The sequence below is a fragment of the Melanostigma gelatinosum genome (assembly GCF_949748355.1).
Source record: "Melanostigma gelatinosum genome assembly, chromosome: 20".
Lineage (NCBI taxonomy): Eukaryota > Metazoa > Chordata > Actinopteri > Perciformes > Zoarcidae > Melanostigma > Melanostigma gelatinosum.
In genome coordinates, this window is record NC_136653.1 from 13298469 (window position 1) to 13322989 (window position 24521).

At 43.2% G+C, this 24521-nt stretch overlaps 1 protein-coding gene across 1 annotated transcript in view; it reads right to left on the minus strand.

Moving 5' to 3' along the window:
- Positions 1 to 406: 406 nt before the first annotated feature.
- Positions 407 to 24521, minus strand: part of cUnh8orf34 (chromosome Un C8orf34 homolog) — a gene marked incomplete at both ends in the record, with an annotated part of 46816 nt that continues 22701 nt past the window's right edge. Inside the window, 8 exons of the mRNA XM_079291829.1 lie at positions 407 to 456; positions 905 to 943; positions 3797 to 3893; positions 5673 to 6163; positions 9471 to 9597; positions 15091 to 15164; positions 15277 to 15362; positions 19938 to 20073. Of these exons, the coding sequence (XP_079147955.1) occupies positions 407 to 456; positions 905 to 943; positions 3797 to 3893; positions 5673 to 6163; positions 9471 to 9597; positions 15091 to 15164; positions 15277 to 15362; positions 19938 to 20073 (1100 nt within the window). The remainder of the gene's footprint in view (positions 457 to 904; positions 944 to 3796; positions 3894 to 5672; positions 6164 to 9470; positions 9598 to 15090; positions 15165 to 15276; positions 15363 to 19937; positions 20074 to 24521) is intronic.

The following is a 24521-nucleotide window of genomic DNA, read 5'->3' on the forward strand; positions in this document are numbered from 1 at the left end:
TTCATTTGAGTTATAAAAATAGTTTTCTCTGCATACATATTGAAATTGTCCAGCGGTTTGCATAATGGTTTGATTGGATCAATGCCTCTGGTCTTCGTCACTATAGGCCTGTGAAAAAAGAAAGACAAAAACATCAGTCTCCTAGAAACTAAAATCAGACACATTTAACCGCTAATAAGAAAAATAACTCGGGCAATTACTATGAAACAGACGTTTAATATTTGAACATGTCACAGACAAACATGATGTGGAAAATGAGGCCTGGGTGCTGCCCAGTGGAAGGTTCCAACGACCATATTTCACAATAAGTTCTGGGAGAGCGGTGATCAGAGTGACTTCAACAGCCAGCTTTGAGTTTGGTTGCTGTGGCAATCCTCTCTGATAGCCAAGCAGCAGCAGTCTGCTCTCAGATCTCCCTCCAGACTGGCACACTGACTCGTGGGGAACTGTGGGCACCTCCGGAGCCACAAGAAGGAGAACCGCAGACAACCTCAAACTAGACAGACTTTCTCCTTCTCCCAAATGTTGAGGCTGAGAGTTGACGCTGTCTGCAGCGTGTAAACTCAGAACCCAAGTGACTTAATGGAACTGGGCAACAGCATTCCTGTGTCTCCGCACATGGTCGGCCTCCACCAATCGCAGCGCGGAGCCACCGTGCCCTCCGTTTAGCCTGCGACTGTAATAAATGAAGGTGGAGGCTTCGACAGCAAGTCACCCATTGGTAGTTATGTTGTGGCTCTACAAATGAGGTCATTGACAGACATTGAGGCTCTCCAAACTCAAGGCAGTTGCTTACAATAGCAAAAATTGGTTTTCTGGTGACTCAAATGATACAGCACATTCTGAGGTGAGTCTGTTTCTCTGGGCTTCAGGCTGTAAAGCCTCGAACTGTTCAAATTCTCACCTGAAAACACAGATCTCTTATTGGCATCGCGTGCGCCACCTGTGAAAAAATAAACACAGAAAATGTGTCATGTAAGGTGAAGGTAGCATGAGGTGACTATGAGGTGAATAATTCCATATTTGGGGAAATACGTCTCTTACCCGTCTGGTAAGAGTTATATGACCAAAGCAATACAACTACTTTATCTTTCCATTAAATATGAATCATTTTTGTAGCATAACATTTCTCTTTTCTTATTTTCAGCACTGTGACTGGTGAATATGCTCAAATGGTCGACATGCACGCCGGCTGCAACGTCACTTATGCTTCTGCAATAAGTGATTATCAGTGGATTAGTAAGACAAACTATCTTTAAACACTGTAAATATTGAATCTTGACAGGTGTATCATGTGACATACTGGTACAGCTACTTCCACTGTTCAGGGAATGTCTATGTTGAGCTGACTAATGTGCTCATGCACAGCTATAAAGGACAATGGGGTCAGGAGTGTGAAAACAGACTTCTTTCATCTCCATTGTGGTATGTGTGGTTGTACCACTGTGGAAGTTTATAGAATAACAGGAAATAGCTCTGGATTTCTCCCCCATTATTCAGCTCTTACCATACACTTGGCGCCAGCTCACACACACATCTGCTGTGATAGTGGGAAGTCATGCGCTAATGAAGTGAGCCCTACTCATACAGTACAGGTACATGGACAGACTGAAACAGCCAGAGCAAACCACTTTATGGACAAACATGTTCACACTCTTGGCATCTTTTTCACCTTCCTGCCAGAAGAAATTAAGTCATTTTGATTTGAAAACTCAGCGAAGTAGATTTCTCAGATTTTTCCTCTGTTGGTGGATTCTAATTTGAGTGTTCGGTTGCCAGGATGCAATTCAACAGTATAATTTCATAGATCAAAATTACCCCTGAGAAAACTGAAACATCTGATTACGGGGGCAAAATCGCACTCCCAAAACAAGATGAATATCTTACCTTGACTAATACAATCACTCACATGTTGAATACACACACTTTCACATCCACGCACACAAATAGAAAGCGGATTTCAGCCAACACTCCTCTGGGCCCACTCTCACGCCAGAAAGTGCTTTGTCACGTCTTGTGGCTGTTGTGTCTCTTTAGTTTTTTCCTGTCCGTCTCTCTCTCCCTGTGTCTGAGCCGCCTCTAATTCAATGTGTGGCTCATGTCCTTTCTCAACATGCCATTACCAGTGCCAAGGCTTAGGGCAGGGCCCCCAGGGCCTATTAGGAACAATTATCCATCTATTTTGTAAGATACACATTTGGCAAAACAACGACCCTCTGGAGGAACTTGTCAAAGGGGTTCTATTTCCATGTGACAACCATTTGCCTGCTTGATCTTTTGTGTGACGGGAATTCTTGTGTAATAACGTCAATGAAAGTTGTCTTTTTGAGTCCAACACACACACTCGATTTTCAGTTTGAATAGCTGGTGCTGATGTTTTGTTTGCTGAGAAAACAGGTCAGTCAATTTGAGAACATTTCTGAAATTTTTGACTTTGACTCAGTGGTGGTGGGATCTAAATAAAGCAATGCCAGTAGCATGAAATGTGGGTGATAGGGGCATAATGTTCCCCTTGAGAAATACACTGGTCCAAAAGATATCTCAGACTATTGACTGGATTCCCATAGAATTAAGTGTGAACTTTCATTGTCCCAAGAGGTTTAGCCATTATGTTTTTGCTTACTTTGTGACCATTTACCAGGCTACCTGTACCACCTGTAATGTACAGTATGGCTAGATTGCCATTACGTTCACTGAGCACATTCATGTTCCCCAGAAGATGAACCTTTAGCATCGTGGACCATCTTTCCACTTCCAAGCTTTCCAGGTTTGCCATCCCTAGGAAATAATATCAACTTTTGCAGACCATATCTCATAATAACAGGTTTGTTCTGTCCAACGTCTTCGTCTTAAAACTACAGTTCGGCAGAAATATGTAATGTTTACATAAGTTAGTTTTATTCCAGCTACAGTATGAATTCTGATAAGAGAATCAAAAGTTCAAAGTTCAAAGTTTGCTTTATTGTCAATTCCACAATGTACTGAACATACAGGGGAGTTGAAAAGACGTTTCTCTCTAGTCCAACATAAACATATAAAGTGAATACAGTGCAATAGATTAAAAAACATTGAAAAACATTTAGACAATAAATATATATAACAAGAGAAAAAAACACACAAATCAGAGAAGTTGAACCATATGTTAACCAATGTTAAGAGAGCATACATTTGACATTTTCTTAGTGGACCTCAGTGAATTGAGACCCACAAGCCTCTGACAATCAGACCATACTGCCACATACATTCAGGTGATTTATGCACCAGAACATTCAAGGAGGTCTGATCTAATTCTGTCCTGTTCAAAGCCAGAGTAAAATGCTGCACTGTGGCCCAGCCAGACCACTACTATGACTGGATTTATGACCTTAAAGAACTATTCATGTCTATCAACTGGATCGTGATAGAGATATATCTCTTACACGATGCCAGGAAAGGACAGTTTATATGACGTTTCCCCCTATGAAACCAGGATTTCACCCAACTGTGAAATATGGAAAAATTTCATTTGTCAGCTCTTGTGCTCCATCGCAAAATGTTACACGGAACACATTAATCTTCACTTTTTAATAGATCTAGAGCCAGTTTAACGGATTAGCTACGCATTGTGGTAAAAGGACATTATAGTAACGAAATGTGCCTCACGTATTTACTTTGAGAAGGTAAAAACATTAGAGGGGCAATTTGTCAAATTTGTGAACTGTGGATTCAACTGAGAGCGTTGAGAAACATCCCAGCAAACTCTCTGGTAAAGGGAACCTGAATGAGGAGTTGATAAAGAAAAAGGGAGGTCACTCACTCTTATCCTGTTCAGGTGGCTCCAGGACGTCACTCTCTGTGTCACTGGGAATATGCCATGGCTGTCGGATGGCCTGTAACTGCTGGTAAAACTCATCCTGAAATGGAAAAATAGAGCGGAATCGAAATGATGGAAGACTCTGTTAACTCATACTGAGTCCTAGGAAAAAACTTTAATCTATAAATTGCCCCATGCTACCAATAAAATACTTTTCTGTGCTAAAATGATGGAACGCTAATCCTTTAAATGACGACATAAGTGGTCAGAAAAGATCACAAGCACATCTTTTCTGCACGTCAGTATTTAAAAAGGTTCCCTAACTCTCTAAATAGGCCTCCTCTCGTCCATCTACATGGGACCAGGTGGCTTCAATAAAAGCAGACTGGGTGCACGAGTGTTTTGGATAATCTCACTGGGTGTCAACTAGCATAACTGTCAAAGAGTATACTGAGGGGACTGAAGAATTCCTGCCCACCATTAATAAAGCCTTCAAATAGGTCTTGTATTTAACAGCGCCACTGTTAAGTTAATCATGAAAGGAATATAAGAAAGAAAGCTCTCATTGAAAGTTCTCCTTTTATGCCAGATTCATTTTTCCACAATGAAATTACATACTACTATATGGACCTCCATGACTCGCCAGTAAACCCCACATGAAGCGTGTGCGTGTGTGTTTGTGGGAGTACGCACATGTGTGATATTGTGTGTTCTGGTGCACTTCGTCATGATCTTTCCGTGTAAAGGCTCTCATGTTCCACAGCAGCTTTACTCGGACTATTGAGCCTATTTGACACTCAGCAAACACAAGTCTCATCACACAAAAAAATGACAATCAAGTTTCAGTGATTTTCAAGTCCAGGACCCAAAGTTTATGACAATTTGACTTCATGTTTTATACACTATGTGTGCACTTGATCGATTTCATTGCGAGGGAAATAGCTCAAATATAATATGTAGCGTTTGATGCCACACCACGGCCATGGAAGATACTGTGTTTAAGGAATAGATTGAGATTTTGTGAAGTGCGCTGATGCTGACGAGAAGATCAATACCACTCTACATCTAAATATGAAGCTACAGCCAGTAGACAGTTAGCTTAGCATAAAGTCTAATCAGGGGGGAAACAGCTAGCCTGGCTCTGTCCAAAAGTTAAAATATATATATATATATATATATATGTATATGTATATGTATATGTATATATATATATATATATATATATATATATATATATACACACAAAAACCCCAGTGGAAAAAATGACAAATAGTGGTTTTATGGGGGGTTATGTGCTGGACTGTTTTTTGTCAAGGTACAGTCATTTACTGGGGGCTTGTTGCTACTGTGAGGAGGACATAACCAGCTATGAAACCACAAATTGTCATTTTAACGCTTTGTTTCTTTTTACAGATGAAAACAAAAACAAATAATGTGTTAATGTGTGAGCTTTAGAGGTGCTGCTTGGCTGATTTTGTTACCTTTGAGTCTTTAGGCTAAAATAAGCTAAGCTAACCATCTTCTGGCTGTTGTAATCGGCCGTATTTAACGGACAGACAGATATCGGAATGGTATTAATCTTCTCATGTGGGCATAACTCTTGGTAAGAAAACCAGTCAGCACATTAAAAATGACGGACACTCACTAAATGAACCACTTTTTTAAAAAATTCTGATAATTTTTACATTTTTGGGGGGTTTCTGTTGTCTAAGTGTGATAGAGCCCCCTGTGTTGGAATGAATTGACCTTGTGGAGACAGTGCTGCCACAATTCAACTCTGTCTCCTCCTCATTGATTATTTTACTGTATTATGACACCTTATCATGCAATATTGCATATATGATATGATAAAGGGATACATCCCAGTCTCCGGTCTTACCTCAGACAGATAGGCCCGGAGGCTGGCACCGAGGCTGTCTGTAGTGCTTAGTCCAGGAGGGGTGAGCAGCGCTCGGGGACGCGGGGGCTGACATGTGGGTGTCACAGGGCGGCTCCGCGATCTCCTGAACGTCACCCCTTTATGAGATCCAGGGTTGAAGGTGGAGTGTGTCAGTAAACTATTCGGGGTCAGGGGCCTGCTAGGCGTTCTGGGGGTTTGAGTCCTGCTCCCAGGGTTGCTGGGAGATTGAGTCCGACCCATGACCAGGGAGGTGGGCTTGGGGCTGAGCAGAGGGAGGCCCACACCGCAGGGCTTGCCTGAGAGGATGCCTGCTGGAGACTGGGGTCTAGAGAGCAGGCTGGTGAGAGGAAGTGTGTCGGGTAGTGTTCTGTGGCGCAGAGGGGTGTGGAGCAGACTACTGTGCGGATTATTGGCGCTCCGAGTGGTCATCTTCCCTACTTGTGCCAGCTTGGCCAGGTCCTTCTCAACCTCTGGAGGGAAAAAGGGGGAGAAAAGTCAACATCCAGATTTCACATTTAATTTAGAGTGAACAGATAGAGTTACAGACAGAATGAGTTAAATCTTCTTCTTTTCCCACACAATGACAATGTTTCAACAGTATGTATACGACGACTGTGACACAAACCCCAGAAAAAGTCTGCTAAATCAAGAGATTTAACGATAAAGTCAGGTTTATTATTGTGACACATTCACAGGCTGTGCTATGAGGTTAGTATGTGTCCTACAAGACTGATGATTCACAAACTTTACTGAGCATTAAAGTGGGCGAGACTGCTTGGTTTAATCCTTCTTCTGGGCAATGATGAAAATATTTATAGGCCCTGTAAATTGTGGTGAATCCAGCTTCCTCTGTTAGAAAAGGTTCCAAGTTGATATCCAGGAAGCATAGCCTGTCGCAAAAAAACAACAACTTTCTTCCTGACAAAAACTCATTTGTTTGCCTCACTGGTAGTCTCAAAAACATGCCTGTTTATGAAAGAGGTGATTCTGCCAACTTCTGCGATCAACCTCTGGGTCATTCTTTCCGTGTTTTATGCGTTTGTTCAAAATCTTGGCAATCAGGATTCAACAAACCAGTCTGGGAGTTATCATTCGAGAAGGATAATTTCAGGAATGAATCATACGGAGCTTGTTTTTTCTATGTGACTTAAATAAATAAATATCAAAAGGATTTTTTTGCAAACCTCGACTTCCTTGTTTTTGAGCAAATGGTGCTTTTGTCCTATACAAACAACATTTCCCACGCAAAAATGTGAAGCGTGTGATCTGATTCACTGACAAACATTAATGCGAAGTCAAAAACTTCTGCAACACTCTAAATTCCACTTTGAGACATTACTCAGTTTTGCAGGTTTGCAATCTATTCCAGACTGTTATGTACACAATCTTTTTGGGATAAAAAAAACATTTGATTCTCTGACATGCATACTTAGATTTCCGTTTCTGTGTTTAACCAGCTCTGATTGTATGGAAGTCAACCCTCATATTGAGATGCAATGCAGAGCACACATTGCTTAGTGCCTTGCCCATGTGCTCAATACTCTGCACGTGTACAGTGTGTCTGTGTTGCTTTAACCCTCTTGCATTCGACACATGTTACTTATCTAAATGTTAGAAGGAAAACTAAAGATACAGGTTACAAACTTGACCTTTCTTGACCTCCCTCTGATTGAAAGCTGGAAGATAATTAACTTTGTGGGGTGTTCAGGGCATGACATGAGCTGCAGTATGTAACATTACAAAGCATAGAGAAGCTTTGTTATTTGGCTGATATATAAACAGAATAAAAATTGGTGTAAACGGAAGTTCCACATATGACGAATTCCCAGTTCAAGCCCTTAACCACCCACACCAAGTCTTCCACGACTGTTATCGTTATAACGTAAACAGGATATGTTCATGAGTAACCTGTTCCCATAAAATTTATATTTTTATCTCAAGTTATTTACCGGTATAATCGTAAACACCACATGTTTTTGTTGTGAAATTCTTCCCCCTTTCGGAAATGGTTGCTCCACTCGTGATTTTATTGTAAACCAGTTATTTCCCCCTGACTTCCTGGCATTAGTGAGTAGCTTATTACGAGCAGTTTTATTTTGAAATTCTGTCCAGTGTTTAAGTCAGAGATACTACAAGCCATCTCACAGACACTGATGTAATATGACGGCTCCTAGAGATCAAATAAGGAGCATCAAACTCCATGTGGTATAAACCTTTGATTTTGATTCAGCAATAAAGACAGAAAATGCAAGATGGGGAGAAAATGAGACAGAGAGAGAAAGAGACAAGAAGAAATAGAACCAGATTTAATCGATTAAAGTCTTTGTTCAAGCATACAGGGCCGTAGCACGCTATTCAACCATTCAGAAGTCATGCACACTTGATCAGGTCTCTCCTCAGAAAATAAACTAAAGTGCTAATGACATGTCGCTTGTCTGTAATTCATCTGCAGGCTTAAAACAATACACTACACTGCCTGCCAGGATGAATTAAATACGAATCATTGTCCTCTGATAGATAATTCTTAGCCTTCTTTACTTGTACTTGAATCACTTATTTCTGGATGAGGAAACTTTTCTAACTTCTGATCAAAAGTCTTTCTTCAGCACATTGAGCAGTTTGGCATTTTCGTTAAAATGGAAAAAGCGGTAAAATAATCCCGTCCCGAGATGAAACTGCTATCAAATTAAACTCAATAACAAATTTTATGAGCAGTATTTCATTTGGATATTCGGAAAAGAATCACAACTGAGTGCACATGAGCTTCTCCATATCCCGAACGGCAGACAAGGAGTGACCAAACAGCCACATAATTGGGGCGACAATATAAGATGAAAAGTGAGGGTCTGGCTCCAAACGTGGAAAGTATTAGCAGCTAATAAAGGCTTGAAAGAGCTGAATTAGCTTTGTTGAACAGCTTCACTGAACTGCCCGGTGGGAGCCCTCGACCTGAATATTCACTAACTCAGTGTAGAACAACTAGAAATGAATGCCATCTGAGGACCTCTGGAGCAAAGCCGAGTCTGCTGTTAACACAAATTGTCCTCTTTTAGTGCCCCCTAAGCACCAGCGTGCTGTTTTGTTCCGTCGTACTCAGCGGCGATGCGCGGATGAGCTGAGAAGACGAGAGCAGCTGCTACCGCTGTTGGATGACAGTAATAAGCTTCACTAAGTAGGAACAATATGCTTCGAATAAGTCTGGTATGTGAAGGCGCGTACGCAGTCTTTCCACACAGTGACGCTGTCAAACAGAGTGGGAGGACATGCATAAACAAACAAGTGGGCGACACATGACGGTTAATGGCGACGCTCCCGATGGCCTCCACTCCGGGCTTTCATCTGATTCAAAAGTGGATACACACTTAAATCATCATGACAACAAAAGCAGTCTCTGAGTCACCCAGACGTCACATATGTCAAAGATGAGCCTTGATCTGAATTAGGAAGAATGATTCCCAAAATCCCACGCAAATTCCATTGTGTCTGATCAGTCTCCGGCACAGTTAAGCTTTCGATCGCGTCCAAATGACTCAGCGGAGCTGGAGTTGTTGATTATACCTGTCAAAGCTGGAGGTAAATTCCTGCCATGTCAAATCTTGTGTGTGTGTGTGTGTGTGTAAAAGTTTGCACAGTGTAAACTATGTATTCCAAAAGAAAGTATTTGATGTGACTTTTCCCATACTGTTCATCATTAAAGCCACTGATAAATACACAGACACACTTATAGGCATAAAGGAGCAGCACACAAACACATGCACACCCCACAGAAGAGCCTACCAGCGAGCTGTTTGCCCATGTTCTCCAGCTCTTTAGAAAAGAGGGAGTTGCCCAGTAGCAGGCCCGTCTGCCCGACAGAGCTCCCACCTCTCACAGGCTTCGGATCAGCCTCCCAGACAGCCTGACGCTAGTTAGCGAGGAGAACAGAAAAGAGAGAAAGTCACATTAGAAGAAAGACCCTTCAATTAACTCTTTATATAATTTTCAGCTATTGCTGGAAATATCTGAGCCATATCTGCTTGGGGGAAAAAAAAAAAGGGCAATTATTATTTCATGGGCTTTAGAAAAACATAAGAAACCACAGCAAGTGTAGATGAAAGCGTAGAGAGCGTGCAGTGTGCTCTGTCTCGCGAATGCGGGTCGCTAGACCGTCAGTAGTGGTTTGGGTCATTTTTATAAAACTATCAGTAAATCTATAGGAGCTTGTTTGCGCACTAGTCGGTTGGAAAAGAGCCTGCCAGCAGAAAATCTTGCACCAGCAGTTAAGGAACGATAAATCAGCCATTTTGGATGGTTCCTAACAGCGCATGATATAACTATTACACAAAAAAACACAAGATGATCATATTCCAAAGCATATGAAAGAAAATAAATTGAAAGAAAGCCAGATTGGATCACCTATCGGGGCTGCTTTGGCCTTTCTGGCCAAGTGTATGAGTTGCCAAGTCCTTGATGGGACACAAGTGGCCGGATGAGCTGTTAAGCCAGTGGACCGAGTGCACATGCGCTTCAAGCACAGGTGAGACATAAAATCTGTCAGCCATAATTCCACCTCCTGTTCAGCTTGGTTTATACCAGATATAACAAAGTTATGTTACGGCCCGGTGCCAGCACTTGCGTCATTCGATGTGCTAAGCACTTTATGAGAGACAGAGTTGACTTGACAAAGTGCTGACACAGAGCAAGGCTCTTGGGGATACACAGAACACACAGTCTTCCAACACCATTTAAAGACAAACCTGGGATACAGCAGGCTACTCATTTTATGATTTTCATGATTCAAAGTGGACTTTAAAAGTCTGTTTTCCGGAGAGGAAGTAGGGCGACAACAAGAGCAGTTGCTGTCCTCTGATAAATGACAGAACATGATTCTCAGGGTCCGTGGCATTGATCTTTATGCCTGTCAGATACATGAGGCGTTCTGTGGCAGCAGAACCACAACACCACAAGCCGATCCTTAATTACAGCCCTCACAAAGAAGCAAGGGGGGTTGAGCATTACAACTGAATCCCCTCCCCAGCTTTATTTCTTTCTCTTTGGTGGTATCCCCCCCCCAAATCCAACAGCATGACATCATCTTGTCCTTCTCTCTCTGGGTCTCTGGGTCTAAACAAGCCCACCAACAGTTGTCCAGTTTAAGTTTCCCCAAGTTTATAATCGTTATACTGCAGGTCGTTACATTATAATGTGTAACAGTTCAGGTTTCAATATGGTTTCATTAAACAGCCCACAGGGCAAACGCTTAATTTTGGTCTCTTAAGAAAGCCCAGTCTTCAGGAGACCAGTTGACATGTGGAGATATACTCTTATCAGCAATGTCCACAGTTCAACATTTGCATTTCTCCAGCCCTGAAGCGCCTCTGTCCACTACAGGAAAGACTTTACTGTAATCAGGACCATGTATCCTGGAGCCTGCAGACCGGAGGCTAAGGCTGGTGGTACTGTACAGTCCCATGGCAGAGCAAACACAACAGGATATACAGAGTCTGCAAGCAATTCACCTCTCGAGATTACATCAGTAAATAAACCGACATTACCGTCAAAACATGACTGTTGTTCCCTCAAGTTTGGTGAAGGCATACATATTTACAAAGTCACCTGGAGGACGTCAACGTGTTCAGAGTACCGTATAGTGGTGCATATTAAAAAAAGATGCAGAAATCAGCAAAGGCTCTACAGTACGTGGATAGACCCAACAAACAAGGCTAACATGGAGTTGATTACACGGCAACGAGACACAATGACGTGACGAAAAGCGATTTCCCTTCATCATACTTTAAAGCAGCTATTGTCCTTATCAGCAGCAACGTATCACATGAGCGCAAATGAGTCGCTTTTTTTTTCTTCCTTTGTTTGGATGCCTAGAGTGAGTGCTTTAATCTACACAGACAAAGAGCTGAGAAGGAATGCCTTTTCATCTCCAAAATGAAGAGCAGCAATGACTTATTAATGTCAGTGGCGCAAAAAGCCAAAACGTTGTACAATGTCCCTCGCAGTATGACAAAACTAAAAAAAGAGCTAAAAGAGAAAAGGGAAAAGGCCTCTGGTGATGCTTCTGCCCGCTGACAAACAAGGATCTTGTTTCGAGCAAAATTGATTCCATGTTGAGCGCAAAACAAGACGGAAAGAAAGAGGATGGAAGTCTGGAGTTAAATATTTCATAGCCTGCATGTGTGCAGCTATACGTGTGTGGTCAGCAGTAATAATCACCACAATCTGGGGTTTGGTTCAACATTGCCCTCCGCCTCCGCACAACAAGAGCTGTTTTTTGGGATTGTGTGCATGCAGTCACAGACCTCAAGCATGGTTTGAGCCGATACTGCTGGCTTTGCACGGCACAATTGATGGACTCTCTTGCTGTGGTCAGGCAGAGTATTATATCGGGCCCAATACACACACACACACACACACACACACGAGCACACAACTCAACAAAATAAAGACAAACAGGTGAGCTTTAACTTTTGGTAGCATGACTCACCCAATACTAAAGCACTTCCTCTAGCAATGAAGATGATTGAAACAGAATGAGACCTATACATGAAACTGCACTTTAAGGAATTCTGGATGACTGCTCCCAGGCTCATTGGCCAATCACTGAGCTAGCACAGCCAAAAGCAAACAGGATATTGACAATAACACAGTTAGCCTTTCATTCAAGCGCTACAAAGACGGGTTATGTGACGTACCGTCTATCCTTCAGTCGTAGAAGAACAGCCAAAGGAAAATAAGTGTCAGGCCAGATCGAGTGCAGATGGTGTTAGGGCAAATAACCGGATGCTTTGCAGGAACTCATATTGAAAGTTTGAGTGTATAATAGCAGCTAGATTTGAATTATAATCTTGAACTACATTAGCATAAGCTATGTAGCTCACAGTTTGAGACTGCATCAACAGTCATCTTAACAAACAGTCTGTTGCCAACCAAACGCCTTCTAACTAGTCGCTGTATTTGGCAAAACCTAGAAAATAAAGTATTAGAAAATCCCAAATATAAGTGAACAATGCTTGGCCTCTGGAACGCAAGCTTTAGGTTTCGTTTATTTGAAGTTGAAATTAAATGATAAAACTGTTGCAATTGTAGATGATTAGAATTCCAACACAATCTTAAATGTCTTACAGTAATAAATAAAGAAATAAAGGCAATTTTATACTGAAAAGAAAGCAGAACTCACACGGCTCACTTGCTGTGTTCTAACAATAACTTAGGACATAGCATTTGACAAATGGAGAAAAAACACGAATAAGGAAGAACTGGAAATCCTAAACACACCTTTATAGGAATAAAACTGCACTAGAGCTATGCTCTAACATCACAGGGATGTGCACAGATGATAACCATGCATGCGTGACTGTGGAGGTGCAGAGAGGAGACTGGTGCCAAACACAAAAAGCCATACAATGTATCGGCTGAAACTCTGCCAATATTCCGGTGGAAACAAAAACAAACCATCACAATGGTTCTGCCTTGTATCACACACATGGCATCGCGTCACACTAATTATCTTATGTCTACCATACAAATGAACAGTTTCCCTGAGCAGAGTTTATGACGGTAACACCCATACAACTCTACAGGAGCTAAATTTGATTAAAACATTTCACTCAACACTTACAAAGGAAGCTATAGAGGGAGTGCTTGGGGAATTTGCTCCGGCGATTGCTTTAGGAAAGTATTTGTCTTTATGAGGCAATTATCACCTAAAGGAGCAGGCAGAGGCAGGGGGCCGGTCGGACTAATAATGATAACCATTAACAGTGTTTACTTTCCAACATCACCAACCTTTTTACTGCCAGTAAACCAGGGCTATGTCCAATGCAAGGCGTACGTCATTTAACGACAGCCAATCATGATGAAGTGTTCCAATAATTCAACTTCAAAAATTCAATCCTAGAGAAAGTTACATGCAGTTTTTCTTTAAAATGAATAACCAGGGCAACATGTGAAGATACAATTGGACACTTGTCTACCAATACAGAGGGACACATGTACCTAAACAGGTACTGCAGGGATGCATTAAATAAGTTGATTCCAAAAAGAAAAGAAAACACCACATCAGGTCTAGTTATACCTCAAACTGTATGACTTCAACCATTGTGTTTTTTTTCCAAATAAGCTCATAAAAGCACACCTTTTTTTTTCCATACTGTTTAGTGATTGTGGCCCACAAGCCCCTGAAGGGCCAGTTAAACGAACAAGCTATTTCAAATTACATGTGCCTTTCAAAGACAGCCAAACATAAGCAATTAAACACAAAACAGCCACATTAGCTACAGGAGATGAGAGGAGATGCTAGCACTTGCAGTTTCCATATGGGATACATTAGTACCCTATTCTTAAGCGTGCCAGACAGAGCTTAACCTACGGAGATGTAGTGTTCGGTCCCTTGGACGAAGCTGCCGCTAAAATAGTGGCTGAATGTGGATGTGAAGGCCAGTGGTAAAGAGGACGTCACATGTAGCGGGAAGCTAAATTAATCAGCCGAAATCACTGAGCTTGACGTGACGCGGTGATACAATTGACACTGTCTATTATCTGGTCATGCCTTTCCTTTTCATTTGAGAAAATGTGCAGAAGAACGGCAATTTGGTGTCATAAAGTGCACGGTTTCTCTGTTGTGTGGATAGTGGCTTGTCGTATTTGGCCTCATCCATCAGACGCTTGACTGCGGGCTTTGAGTCAACAGGTTCTTCGGTCTCTAGAAGTCTGCTCCCAGTTAGTCTGGAGCCTCTCTGCATCTGCTCCACACACGGAGTAATACCCCGGCTCCAAACTTCTTTCTTTAAAACATGCCGTAAAAAAAGCCTTGTCTAACACTTAGATTGGGCAATTATAAAAAAATTTAAAAAGGTATCGGCTTTTTTGGAGAGGTAATTATACAAAAAGGTGCCGGCGTCTTAGGTGACCGCTTTATTAACAGCATGTGAGAGTCTGCCTGTGTCTGAGTCTGGCGTGTACCACATTAGGCCTCTATAGATTTCTTCCCTGAAGCAAGTGAAGTTATCACGCAAGCCTGCTATTGAACAAAACTGTGTGTACTCCTGTAACCCATAAATATTTAGGCCTATTGTATAAAACCTCTAAAATCAGCCTCAATTGTCGTCGTGTCACCAGATATTCTTTTCATTTATTCCTTTCAGACGCCACACAATTGCCCTGAGAGGGAAGCAAAGTGATATAGGGAGATTTCTATCACTTATTCAGGCGCTATCAACTGCGGTGTGAGCTGAAATGCCCGCATAAAGATGGATCCGTTTTGTCCTATTAACGAGAGGCTTGAGGTGGGTTTTTTTCCGCTCGCTCTCGCACAATAGAAGCGGAGCAGGAGAGAGTGACGTGGTAATTGATGGCTGTAAAGTGATCTTAATTGTTTGGTGATGGATGTAGGGAGGACACTTACAGAGCCCGACACTTGAGACAAGGCCTCGCATTCCTGCAACCGTCCCGCCGCTGTGTCCACCCCGGGCAATGGAGCTGCTCCAGACAACAAAACAGAAAGGACAGTGCAGAGCGTGAGACCACAACATTTTTTTTTTTTTTTTTTTTAAATAACTACTTTGGATTTGAACTGTGTTGTGCAACTCACATGAGATGTCAGGTACAGCTTGTTCAGATATGTGAGACCTGTGCTCCTCTTCAGATCTGCTGTCTGATAGACTGTCGCCCTGCAACCTGGAGACAATACGTCACACATTTACACTGCTGTACTCATTGGGTTTAAATCATCTCAGTATTCTTCAGCCACAACACTGCAACTCATGTTTGAAAACTGAATGCCAGATCACACAGAGACAAGAAAGTCTCTGTAAGTGTGACGTCATGAGATAAAGAGGTTCGGTGAATGATCTCTTCTTCTGCAAAAATCTGGGATTAACTATGAAAAAGAAGAACATGTGGGTCAGTTTGGGGCCTATCTCTTCATCGCAGCATCTCTTCCTGCTGAAAAATCAATCTGAAATAGTTTTGAAACCACAGAAATGCATTCACAGACATGTGGTGCATGGATTAAACGCTACACAAGTTGTTTCACAACTTACTTACTGACTAGGCACAACTAAAAAACTGGCGCACGGACTCCGTATCCCCTTAAATCAGTCAGTTACTGGTCATTATCATGATGTATTCCAAGCCCGTATACTGCTTTGAACTGAAATGGAAGCGGGTCTGAGAGATTTGGCTGTCTCCTTTAGGTACTGAAAGATTGAAGTTTCCCTGAGATAGGAAAGTATACTGTGGGTGAAAGACAAACAATGACTGGAATACCTTCTCAGCAGGAAGATAAAGCTGCTACACGTGGGCTTTTCACTACTTCCATCGTTCTAACACACTCCAACATCCACAATGAATTAAACACAGTATTCATTTTTCCAAGAATATTTTAACGACTGAAAAAAAATGCAAATCATGCTGTATTAACTGCAATTACACACTATTTTAGCTCCAAATGCTTTAACGGCATGCTGTTTCCATGTCATCGGGGAAACCATTAGCTGAAGACAAAGGAAAGCAATCGTTGTGCTTTAATGGCGCGGCTGCATTCCGTCACAGCCGCAGGGCCTCTTGGTTTCTACCTCTTCGATGAGGGTAAAAGCGGCGCACAGCTTTTTAAAGTGTATTCTATTTCTTTCCTTCTTTATACATCCTTCTCCTTGTCTCACCCTCTCTTTAACGGCCTTTATAAGGCCGTTAAAAAGTACTCGAGATGACTATCACAAGGCATTCTCATTCTCTGAACAAAAGCTGCCCGTAGCCGCAAGTCCTTACTACCATTCCCTTGGAGCATTCCTGATATGAAAGCAATTCATTTAATGAGAACTACAAGCCCAAAAGAGGTTTGTGGAGATTCAATTCAATTCAATTCATTTTTGTACAGCCCAAAATCACAAATTACAAATTTGCCTCAGAGGGCTTTACAATATGTACACGTTTGACATCCTCTTGTCCCGGAACCCTCACATCAGAACAGGAAAAACTCCCCAAAAAACCCTTTAACGGGGAGGAAAGAGGAAGAAACCTGTGGGAGAGCGGTAGAGGAGGGATCCCTCTCCCAGGATGGACAGAAGTGCAATGATGTCATGTGTAGAACAGGATAGTGAATTACAACACATTCAATGTAATTACAGCACATTCAATGTATGACACAACCACGACAGGAGGCAACACCTGGTCCAGGTTTAACCCAGGATAACTCCAGGGAAGAGACAAAATCAGTACTGTGCATTAATGGTATCGGTAATAGGATTAATAATGTTAACAATGAAGATCGTAGTAGGTGTCAGCAGGGCCATGGCTGGTTGAAGAACCAGTGTCCAGATAAAACTGCGGTCATCCTGTGAGGCGAGAAAGCACAAATACTCCGGGGAAGAAGTAAAGTTAGTAATGAGCATTAATGGGACATCAATGCATACAGACGGAGGTGAAGAAGAGGAGGAGAGAGGTGCTCAGTGTAGGAAGTCCCCCTGTAGTTTTTGCTTATACCAGTTTGTCCATGGGCCGGTCCAAGGCAAGCCAGAGCCAGCCCTAACTATAAGCACTGTCAAAGAGGAAAGTCTTAAGCCTACTCTTAAATGTGGTGAGTGTGTCTGCCCCCCGGACTGAAACGGGAAGCTGGTTCCACAGAAGAGGAGCTTGATAACTGAAGGCTCTGGCTCCCATCCTACTTTTTAAGACTCTCGGAACCACAAGTAACCCTGAATCACTGGATCGCAGCTCTCTAGTAGGGCAGTATGGTACTATAAGCTCTTTAAGATATGATGGAGCCTGACCAATTCGGGCTTTGTAGGTAAGTAAAAGGATTTTAAATTCTATTCTAGATTTTACAGGGAGCCAGTGCAGAGAAGCTAATACAGGAGTAATATGATCTCTCCTCTTAGTTCTTGTTAGTACACGAGCTGCAGCATTCTGGATCAGCTGGAGAGATTTAAGAGACTTATTAGAGCAGCCTGAAAATAAGGAATTGCAATAATCTAGTCTAGAGGTGACAAATGCATGAACTCATTTCTCTGCATCGCTTTGAGATAGGATGTGCCTGATTTTTGAAATATTACTTAGGTGAAAAAAGGCTGTTTGGCGGCACGGACAGTTGCAAACGACAAAGACAACGGCTGAGGAAAGTGTCTCAAGGATGGTAAACATTTCAGCAAGCTCAAAAAGAAAAGTGCATAATATACAATAAAGATAATATACACACTATTCAATTTTTTGTCTTTATCATGTTATTGTGTCGTTTACAGTAATTCATTTACTTCTTAGTTGTTGGCCAGGAACATACAGGAGCGCTGCTGTAAATGAATAAACGCTCGCTGGGGAGAAAGAGAGTTTTCGCCTTCACGCTGTGGGTGTGAAAGTAAGCGTCACCGCTGCTTGGCTTCGGGTGGTACATCGTGAAACCAGGTGGCTCGGTCTCGTTTGACCGCTTAGACGACCAAAGGGAGCGAAAACAGCGGAAAAATGCGTTCGAACAAAAGTGTAATGCACAGAATGCTTGACCTCACTGACCCATACAAGTGGAATTCTAATGTGTTTGCCTGAGTGGTGACGGGTATGCGAGGAATGCTTGTCCAACGTGGACGAGTGTTTGTTCACAGATCCACACGGGGCCGAGCAACTCTCCACTATCATCCACTCAAATCTCCTCAAGCTTTCATTTCATACAAAAACAACTGTACAAAAAAACCAAACCTTTAAGTTTAAAATGTCAGCAAGGTCACATCTGTACAGTAGGCCTGTCTGCAGGTGTGAAACACAAGGGCACTATAACTGTGCCACATATGGTCGTGCTCTGAGGAGTCCGTTTAAAGGTTGGCTATGCTCAAAAGGTGTATCTGGTAATGCCATCAAGACAGAGTGCTAATGCACTTAAGTCTCTGTTAGGACCGTCCCTCTCCTTACTGCTCCCTGACCTCTGCCCCCACTATCTGTTCACAGAGGCCTTCTGTGTCTTTGCGTGCAAGGGCCTGCATGCACACGCTTCATGTGACGATTCATGAATACGTTGTCCTGCAACACTCCTAATTTCAGAACTCACTTACAAAAGTAATAACACTTTTCCAGCTTAGTGATCTGTTTACGGCCCTTACACTCACCAAATATGACTGTGAAACACCACGACTCCTTTACGCCAGTAAAGCGTGGGGAGTATTTTGTGGTCAGGTTGTAGAGGACGAAGCAAGAATTTGGACTGAACTAGAAGGAGGGAGGAAGACAGAGAAGGAGAACAGATGTCTGAAAGTTCATGAAAAAACGAGCACACGGGCCAAGAACGAGTCCAGATACAGATGCTGCTTTGCTCCGCCGCTGATCCGACCCAGGGACTCGATGATAAGCCAAAGATATAAACTGTTTGCTTAAAAATACCAAGTCAATAAACTTCCAGCAAAAAAAAAAGAAAAAAATCCACCGATACCGTTCATCCTCCCGCAGAGAACATCCTGACAACAGCCGGTGCGTGGAGCGAAAACTGATAAGCAGCGTGAATGAAAGAAGAGCAGGAAACATACAAATTCCAAACCCCAAAACAGAGGAGGCCGCGCAGGCAGATGTGTGCCTGGCGTCTCATCGAACGGATACCCGTTTATCTTCGACCGGAATCAAGGAAGACTCCTGCCCACACCTGCCTGTCGTATCACACCCAACACTCAGAAATGTGAGCACTACACTGATGCAGTGTGGTTGAGGGGGAACAGGAAATGTGTCAGAAGAGAAGGAAAAAAAAAAGCGGTGATAAAGACAGAAAGGGGTGATAATGGAGACGATTGTCAGTGCTCGGGCTGATTCGTGAAAACAAGCAACACCGGAATGCACTTCAGATATGATATTATTCTCTCTTCTGAACGTTGAGGTATGCTACCTGTGATACAGATGCAGAGAGAGCGGGTGGGAGAGCGCAGGGTACGGCAAAAGGATGAGTCGTGACCCGGGATAAGACCATGGTTAGATTAAATGAATAAACACAACCTTACTGTAGCTAAAATGTATTTAAATTCCTATCATTTAGAGCGGTAGAGAGATAGTTTGACATCTTTGGAAACACATTGCTGAGCGTTAGATGAGAGATATAACCGTCGTGTTTGTCCTGTACGATGAGATAAGCCTGGTGGTATATATACACCGGACAGACATTAGAGTGGTATAAATCTATTCCAAAAATTCCAAAAATGTTGAACTATTCCATTAAACGGAGCTGTCTCAAAAAAAAACCACAATCTCTCTCCAGAGCACCAGATAAGAGAAGGCGGAAACATTTACCTGGCACAGCTGGAGCAGATGTTGAGAGTAACTTTGGCCTGTGGTTCAGCCTGATAGGAGCTGCGTCCCTGGCTGAACTTACTACCGGATGGAGCCAAGCCCGTCACACCCTCCATCCGCAGGTCATCCAGGTCCTCTGAGGGGGGAGGGAGCCAGCGGGACACAAGGAGGGACGGAGGAAGAGAGGAGAGGAAAAACAAGGGAGAGAAAGGACGGCCATTAATCATACTTTGGTCTCTCTCGTGTCAACGTGATGCCCGGTGATGACAGTCTGCTTCGAGTCAAAAGGAGCGAGCGAGCACACAACAGTAAATAAACATCCTGCTGCTGCGCTCGCTCACACGCTTTGCGCACACATACGTCCAGACAAAAAAAGAAAGGGGAAAAGCTAGCAGCGTCAACACGGCACTCTTTGTTATAAGGAGTGACGAGGAAGAGTCAATGACAGGCCACATCACGGCGTCGTATAGGAACAGGAAGGGGACAAAGAACAGTGAAGTCATCGGGGGAAAATGAGCGGTAAGACGGAGACGGAGAGCTGGAAAGTTGGGTTTCGTCTGATCTATCACTGTGTTCTTCAGAGCATCACACATAGATCCCTCTGAGTCTCTAAAGAGGTCCATGTGCATCAGACGCCACTATCCTACCTTCTTACTCGGCCTATCTGCAGCCATCAGAGTTACGTACATGTGGGCATTTGTGCTTTCCACAAGCAAACACAGATAGCAGGTGCGGAGGTCCTTTTTCACTTTTTCTTCTCATGGTGCATGTTGAATACACTTGAATACACTCTATTCGAAGATATCTGCTTTGTCTCAAAATACAGCTGCTCCTGATGCAATGAAATGATCTGGAACAATTCAAAAGCTGGAAGTTTGGATGTGACACAAGACTAAACAGGATCACCAGAAATTATATCGGAGTACAAAATGTTCAGCGTCAAGACACAGAACACACGTTTCTTCAATAGACACTGCACTAGCATGATAGGGAAAGAAAGAAAGCATGAATCGCTCCAGTAACAGGCCTTGTGAAAGAACGGCACTGAAGTGGAATAGTACAAAGTTAACGGTTCATTAAATAGAACAGAGGTTCAAAGGGGAGAGTCTGAATCAGCCAGACCATTTTGGTTTTCGATGGATCCATAAAACATCGGACTCGTACTCGGTTAAGTTTCCTGGTCAAGCTTTCTAAACACATATTGAATCAGGTAGAACATTTTGACCGATCACCACAACAATATATGTCGCCGTTGTTCTCGTCAGACCAGAAGAAAAGGGGGGGGGGGGGGGGGGGGGGGGTTTGCTTTCAGGACATGAAGTATATTCTAACCTCTTGCTGCTGTTGTTTCTGCTCTTGTGCATACAGTGCAGTACCTGTCTCATGGAAAAGTATTAATGTTGGTTTCAAATGACCGGACACACACACGTACACGTAGGGTTCACGTTACCTGGCCCCTGGTTTCGGGGGGGGGGGGGGGGGGGGGGAGGCCTCACACCTTGAAAGAGGAGAATGCTTGACTAATCACCCGGATTAGATTGGATGACACTTGCTCATGACGACTCTCTCTCTCTCTCTCTCTCTCTCCCTCCATCCATCAGCACAGCCAGAAAATCTCACCCGTCTGCTCTGACGAGACCCCCGGAATGCACTGTTTCCTCTGATCCACTGACTCTACGCGGAGACTTGGTCCACAATGACATATCCGAACAACTATTAGAAGAATTGCCATTCAGTTTTGTGCAGACATTCATGGACATTCATAGGAGGTTCAACAAAACATCTGAACAATAAGTGACGACAGTTAAATCACTAAATGCCAACAAACTGACTAATGTAATGATGTTGTACTCTTGACTACAGCAGTTCTGACATTACAGCATAACACCAACAACTGTTGGCTAAAGATCTGAATCAATAAGTCGATTCAAGACCTTTAACAAAGTCCGGCACTTTCTTGCTTTTCTTTACATATTGATCACATCATCATCATCTCATCAGTCGTGTCACTCACATTGTGTCCAACGCAGTCTGAGAACGAGTGTTGTGTTCGTGCTTAGAGGACAGATCCATTCCAGTAAAACCCTTAAGCAGGGCAATATTAAATGTCCCATTCATCACGGTATGCGTCGGAGGGGGTGGGGACAGAGAGCCACCAGCGATTTGGGTTATTTCGCTGGTCGTGGGAACTGCTCAAGTTCGGGCCTTCACCTTTTCCTCTTTTTTTTTTTTCTTCGTCCAATCCCACTTCTAAACATTTGCCTTCGTTTGGCAGACTGACTGATTTATGTGGCGTGCCAGGTTTTCTTTGGGTCATCGCCCGTGATGCAAATCATTACGCCACGCTTGGCAACGTTCACTTGAAAAAGCAAAAGAACAACAGCAAGCGGCTCTGACCCCGAAGGAGAACATGACCTCAGTGTACACAGCTGCTTGTCACCTCATCTCCCACTTTGTCTTTTGGACTCCTTTCCTTCTGGTCAATATGAAATGACACAATACCGGAGAGAAAGACCTCCGTGAGGTGAGGAGACAGATTTGTCTTCGCCACACTCTGAGGAGGGCCTGAGTTTGGAGTGCCAGAGTGATACATGTGTTTCACGGGTTGGGCTTTGGGTGTTAGCATTGTAAATGACTTCTTTTACATGCACATTCTGACGCATATGCTCACACCCTACTACACTAGAGACCTGAATATTACAGCAGAAATTGATTCTTAAAAAAAGACATTTAATATGATATATGATATAAGAGAGATTAGAGTAGAACGCATCATTTAATTGACTATTTCAATGAGAAACAGCTCTACTCTTCAAATGATCTTGAATCAACTTCACATTATATCACCAAAATCTAACATTATTACCGCGACACCTAGCTCACGCAGAAGATTGAGTATTCATTTGTCCTCCGTGTCTGCCTAGTCAAACACATATGACTGAGTGCATTCTCTCCAGGTTCACAATAGAACCCACAATACCACCATGAGAAGTTTACAGTGCGTCTCCCACGAGACCGGCGTACCCTGAGACCATGACAGCCTCCCAAGCCCTCCGTCTAGACACAACAAACGTCTGTCCACACTCGCCCGTTCGTCAGCCCGTCACATCTCCACTCCCTGGGCACTGGGGTAGCCATGCATGCTCCCCCTGTCTAACGATGAGACATGGCAGATAAATAAAGGAGGTCTGCGCTGGGGGTAGGTGGAGGGAGGGAGGGAGGGAGGGAGGGAGAGAAATGGAAACTATTTGAGCGATGCTATCCCAACAAAAGGCCGGAACGATGAGGAATTCCGTGCCGCAATCACTCACTCACAGCATAGAGAGGAGCAGAGCAGGGCGACCAGATAGAGTGTTCTCTCCAAGTTTCCATGTAATTTAATGTTGTTTAGACAGCGACGGACTGGCTGGCTCTCCACAGGGCTGAAAACAGAGCCCAAGACATAATTAGTGCACCGGCTTCACAAATAACTTAATATACACCTTCCGGGGTTGACACGTTGACAGATGTTCAGGGTGGAATCGTCCTCTCACGCGCTACCCCACACGTGGCGCACGCACACACACTTCATCATCCTCCGCACCAAATCAGAGTGCTGCGAGAGTCTCATCTGAAGTGGAATTATTGAATTTTTCCATTCTTTCATGAGCAGTGAAGGCGTCCCGCCACACAACACCAGAGGCTGTAATTAATCGTCTTTAAGTGACAGATGCCTTTTACAGTTAAAGGCTCCACTAACTCACACACAGAGACCCACAGTGACACTTGCAGACCTCACACTTCAGCTGCCCTCACACGTACAGGCAACATTTGTTCTTCATTAAGCCTCCAGCACCAAAGCCTGCTCGGCGGTTAGTCGACACACAGACATCTTTGATGTGAGACTCGTTGGAGACGCATTTGTTTGGCTTTGTAATAAAAACAATATTCAAACTTACATTTCATAATTATGTCTTCTCCCCCCCCCCCCCCCCCCCCTCCCCCCTCCTCCTCCTGGCCTAAAAATATGCATGTTAGGCTCCACGAGGCTTGAGCGCAGCAGTTAAAAGACGCTGATCAGAATCAGATGGGGACACACATGAGCAGGGTAACATCACAGCTCTGAGGCCTGTGGAAAGTCTTATCGCAGACGTCGGTGCAAACCTCCTTTTAACTCCCTTTCTAACCGCAAATATTACAGAGATTAGGACGTCACCGTAGGCACTGCAGAGCCTGATGTATCGATGCACTGCAATGCCAGTCATTGTGGGTTGGGAAAGTGACTTCAGCTGCCTCGTGTTGTGGAAATTTCATGATGATTTATTTTTTTTCAATTCGTTTGCCATATATGTAGCTTTAAGATGATATATTTATTTTTAATGGATTGCACAGAAACAGCTGTCTGTCGGGATCAAGGCTGCCATCGACAGTTTAAAATGCTGATTTGAATCATCGCTTGTAAAATAGTGAAGTCATCCATCAAACTGGAATGTGCCTGTACAAGAGGAGTGGATGCTGATGACAGAAGAGCAACTGAATTTTGATTTAATAAAACAAACAAGTTCACATGAGTGAAGGGACATGTTGGCGAAGTGCGAGCAATTC